Source organism: Austrofundulus limnaeus, unplaced genomic scaffold (assembly GCF_001266775.1).
Source record: "Austrofundulus limnaeus strain Quisiro unplaced genomic scaffold, Austrofundulus_limnaeus-1.0 Scaffold745, whole genome shotgun sequence".
Taxonomy (NCBI): Eukaryota; Metazoa; Chordata; class Actinopteri; order Cyprinodontiformes; family Rivulidae; genus Austrofundulus; species Austrofundulus limnaeus.
Window position 1 is genome coordinate 127,554 of NW_013953147.1, and position 3,551 is coordinate 131,104.

At 37.9% G+C, this 3,551-nt stretch overlaps 1 protein-coding gene across 1 annotated transcript in view; it reads left to right on the forward strand.

Annotated features, from left to right (window-relative positions):
* Window positions 1–2,358: 2,358 nt before the first annotated feature.
* The window catches only part of LOC106532293 (uncharacterized), a gene marked incomplete at its 3' end in the record, with an annotated part of 4,081 nt that continues 2,888 nt past the window's right edge, over window positions 2,359–3,551 (forward strand). Inside the window, 1 exon segment of the mRNA XM_014028318.1 lies at window positions 2,359–2,883. Coding sequence (XP_013883772.1) covers window positions 2,374–2,883 — 510 coding nt within the window.

The following is a 3,551-nucleotide window of genomic DNA, read 5'->3' on the forward strand; positions in this document are numbered from 1 at the left end:
TCTTTATAAGCAAAACTGTAAAAATACATTTGTATACATACCAATAATATCAGTGCTTCAAAATTTATTGAGGTGCTCTGATTTTGTCAGTGCATTGGTTTTCAGTCAAGAACACTTACCAGGTGTTTACAAGTCATTTCAGGACAGTTCTTATTTTCAACAGAGTAGACTTTGCACCAAGAAAGATAAAGAAATCAGTTTGGCACTCTATATAGACGAATTTGAGGTCTGTAATCCATTAGGCACATCACGAAAGATCCACAAAATAGTTGGTGTTTATTGGATTGTCCTAAATTTGCCAGCAAAGTTTAGGGCTGGCCTAACTTCTATCCAGTTGGCAGCTTTAGGAAGAAGTGTTGATGTAAGGAAGTTTGGTTATGAAAAGTTTTTGGAGCCACTGATAAAAGATTTAAAAGTAATTGAACAACAGGGTATTGAGGCATCAGAAAACTTTGGGGTAAACGTGTTCTGTGTCTGTGCAGATAATCTTGGAGCACATAGCCTAGCAGGATTCCAGGAAAGTTTTACTGTGGATAAATTTTGTCGTTTCTGTTTGATAAGTCACAGTCAGATAGCTGTTGTTAAGGCAACAGATTTCCAGTTGAGAACTGTTGAGCAGCATGACAGATTTTTGGAAGAGCTTAATCAAAACCAAGCTATAAAGAGTGTGAATGGAGTGAAAAGAGAGTGCGTGTTGAGTAAGCATTTGTCTTCTTTCCACCCAGTGACAGGATTCCCTCCAGATATTTTGCACGATTTCTTTGAAGGAGTTATTCCTGTTGAATTAGCGTTGTGTCTCAGAGATTTAATTTCTAAAGGTTTTTTCACACTTGATAGGCTTAATCACAGCATTGGGTCATTTCCATACAAACACTCAGACAAAGTGAACAAACCTAAGATTATTCCTAAAGCTGCATTCTCAAAAGGTCTTATTGGGGGAAATGCCCATGAAAACTGGGCATTGTTGCGACTGCTTCCTCTCATGATTGGTGGTCTTGTTCCTGTAAATGAACCATCATGGGAAATACTGATGGATCTCAAAGAGATAGTTGAAATTGTTGTGTCAGATAAATTCACAGAGGAAACTTTATGTTACCTTGCATGCAAGCTGTCAGATCATCACTTACTACTTACAACAACATTTCCTAACTTTGTTCTAAAACCAAAACATCATATTATTGAACATTACCCACACCTCATACGCTGTTTTGGCCCACTGGTAAATCTCTGGACCATGAGATTTGAATCTAAACATAGTCTCTTCAAAAAGGTCGCCCGTGATGTGCATAATATGAAGAATGTTCTCCTCTCTTTAGCTACAAAGCATCAGCAGTTGATGGCCTACCATTTCGATGGACATTGTCTCTTCAAATCAGATATGTACATTGACAAAGTAAAAGCTATTCAAGTGTCATGTCTGGATGTCCATCAAAGAAATGCTGTTAAGGCAAAATTCCCACATGCTGATACAGTCTCTGTTGCTTGTAAGGTGCAGCTGTTTGGAACAGAATATGCTCAAAACATGATTGTCATGGCTGGGTACAGCTGTGGGCAGCCTGAGTTTTTCAAGATCTTGAGMATTGTAGTTCACTCTGGTAAAGTGTCATTCCTGTCAAAAAAGCTCATGGCCTGGTACTCTGAACATTATAGGTCATTTGAGGTTGAAGACACAAACTATGGTGAATTAGCTGTTCTTGATGTTGAGGAGTTAAATCATTACTGTCCTTTGGCAGCTTATTCTGTTGGAAGAAAGCTGTGGGTGACGCTGAGGGCACATCCTTATTAAAGGCAAAGAAAATGGTAAGTATTCCTTAAAATATCTATAGCAGATGCACTTGATATAATAATCATGTTATTAATCTTAAGAGTGTTGTGAACTTCTGTGTTTGGCAGGCACTTCTGCTTCGTGTTGTGATTTCAAAAGATGAAGCACGGCGTGTCAATTTATCAGAAGTTCCAGACTCAGTGGACRCCCTAATTGATTCCATAAAAGACAAACTGAAGCTTCAGGGGGATTTTTTTTTACAGTTTGAGGACCCTGATTTCCAAAATGCACTCTGTGACTTGTCTGATATATCAGAATTACCCCTTAACCGTGCAGTCCTACACATCAAGTGGAAGAAAACATCTCAGCCAGAAGAAAATGACAGCCTGTCCCTTGGGTCCCTATCTTCGCTGGACACTTCAAGCCAACAGGGAAATCCCACCTGTAACCTTTCAACCTCTGTTTCAAGGTACTTACGCAGTTCATCGGAGTGGCCAAATCCATTTCCAATTCCCTCTTTGTCTCTTAATGTAGAACTGAAACTAAGGAAAGGGAATGAGTCATATGAAAAGACCAACGTTGGTATGGATGTATCAAGAGATATAAAAATGGAAATTCTGGACAAAGTTGCTCAGGTAGCTTTTGGCTTAAAGGCTTATCCAGATCATAATGAACTTGAATCGATTGCTTATGCTTTGATACTCAAATACCCTTGCCTCAAAGAACCTGGTAAAGGAAAAGGTTATGAAGGRTGGCTGGTCAGCATTAGGAACAAGCTCAATAATTACAGAGCAAAGTTGCGAGAGGCAGGTTGCAGTGAAGTCTCTGTTAACAAGAAACAGAAAGCAGATGGAGACACAACTAAGTACACCCTGAAAAGAGCTAAACGTGGAGAGGTTAACCATGTTCCTGAACACCCAGAGCAGCACAGTGATGCCTCACTTGAGGAGGAAAGAMTTCTTTTAGTGGAAGCAACCAAGAAGGCACGTGTGGACAGTACTCTCATCAGAGAGAAGATGGATTTAACTTTCTCRTTGAGAAGAAAGGAGGTGGTGGAGGAGCAACCCATGGTGATGGAAATACAGAAGAGATGGCCTGCTTTGCTTTGGAAAGACCAGGTAAGAATTTACCATTTTGTGTCTTTTTTTATTTCTGGTTGTGCACCATGTACATGCTGTCCTATGAAAAGAATTTGCACCACTTTCAGTTGCATGATTTTACACTTTAAAATAACACAAATAATTTATGCCAGGTCATGCAATTACACAAATCTAATCTTGTGTAAAGCAAAACACAAAAGGCTCCATCTTGTCATTCTTTAATTTAAAATAATGTACAGAAAATTAAGTAAACAAATGTAAAACTGTAAGTTAATTTCATGATTTAAAAGCTTGTAGAACCATGTTTTGCAACAAAACTAATCATTTTTATGTAACAGTCATGATTTAGAGGAACTTTAAACCACTTGATTTTATAAGACTTCCTCAAGTCTTTAATTTGTATATGCATGGCTGCATGGCTATTTCAAAGTCTTGCTAGAAAAAAAAAGTCTTACTGTAAGTTGAAGTTGGKTTGAAAATGTGGTTCTACAAGCTATTAGTCATGGGGTGCTTACTTTTTCCACACATGTTTCATACATTTTCACCTTTTTTCCAAAGTATGTGATAAAAAGATTGAATCTATTATGTCACTTTACAACCGAGTTTTGATTTGCGTAAATTCATGACCTGGCATGAATAAGTTTTGTTTTACTACTGTGTTTTTAAAATTTTTTTAAAGATATCAA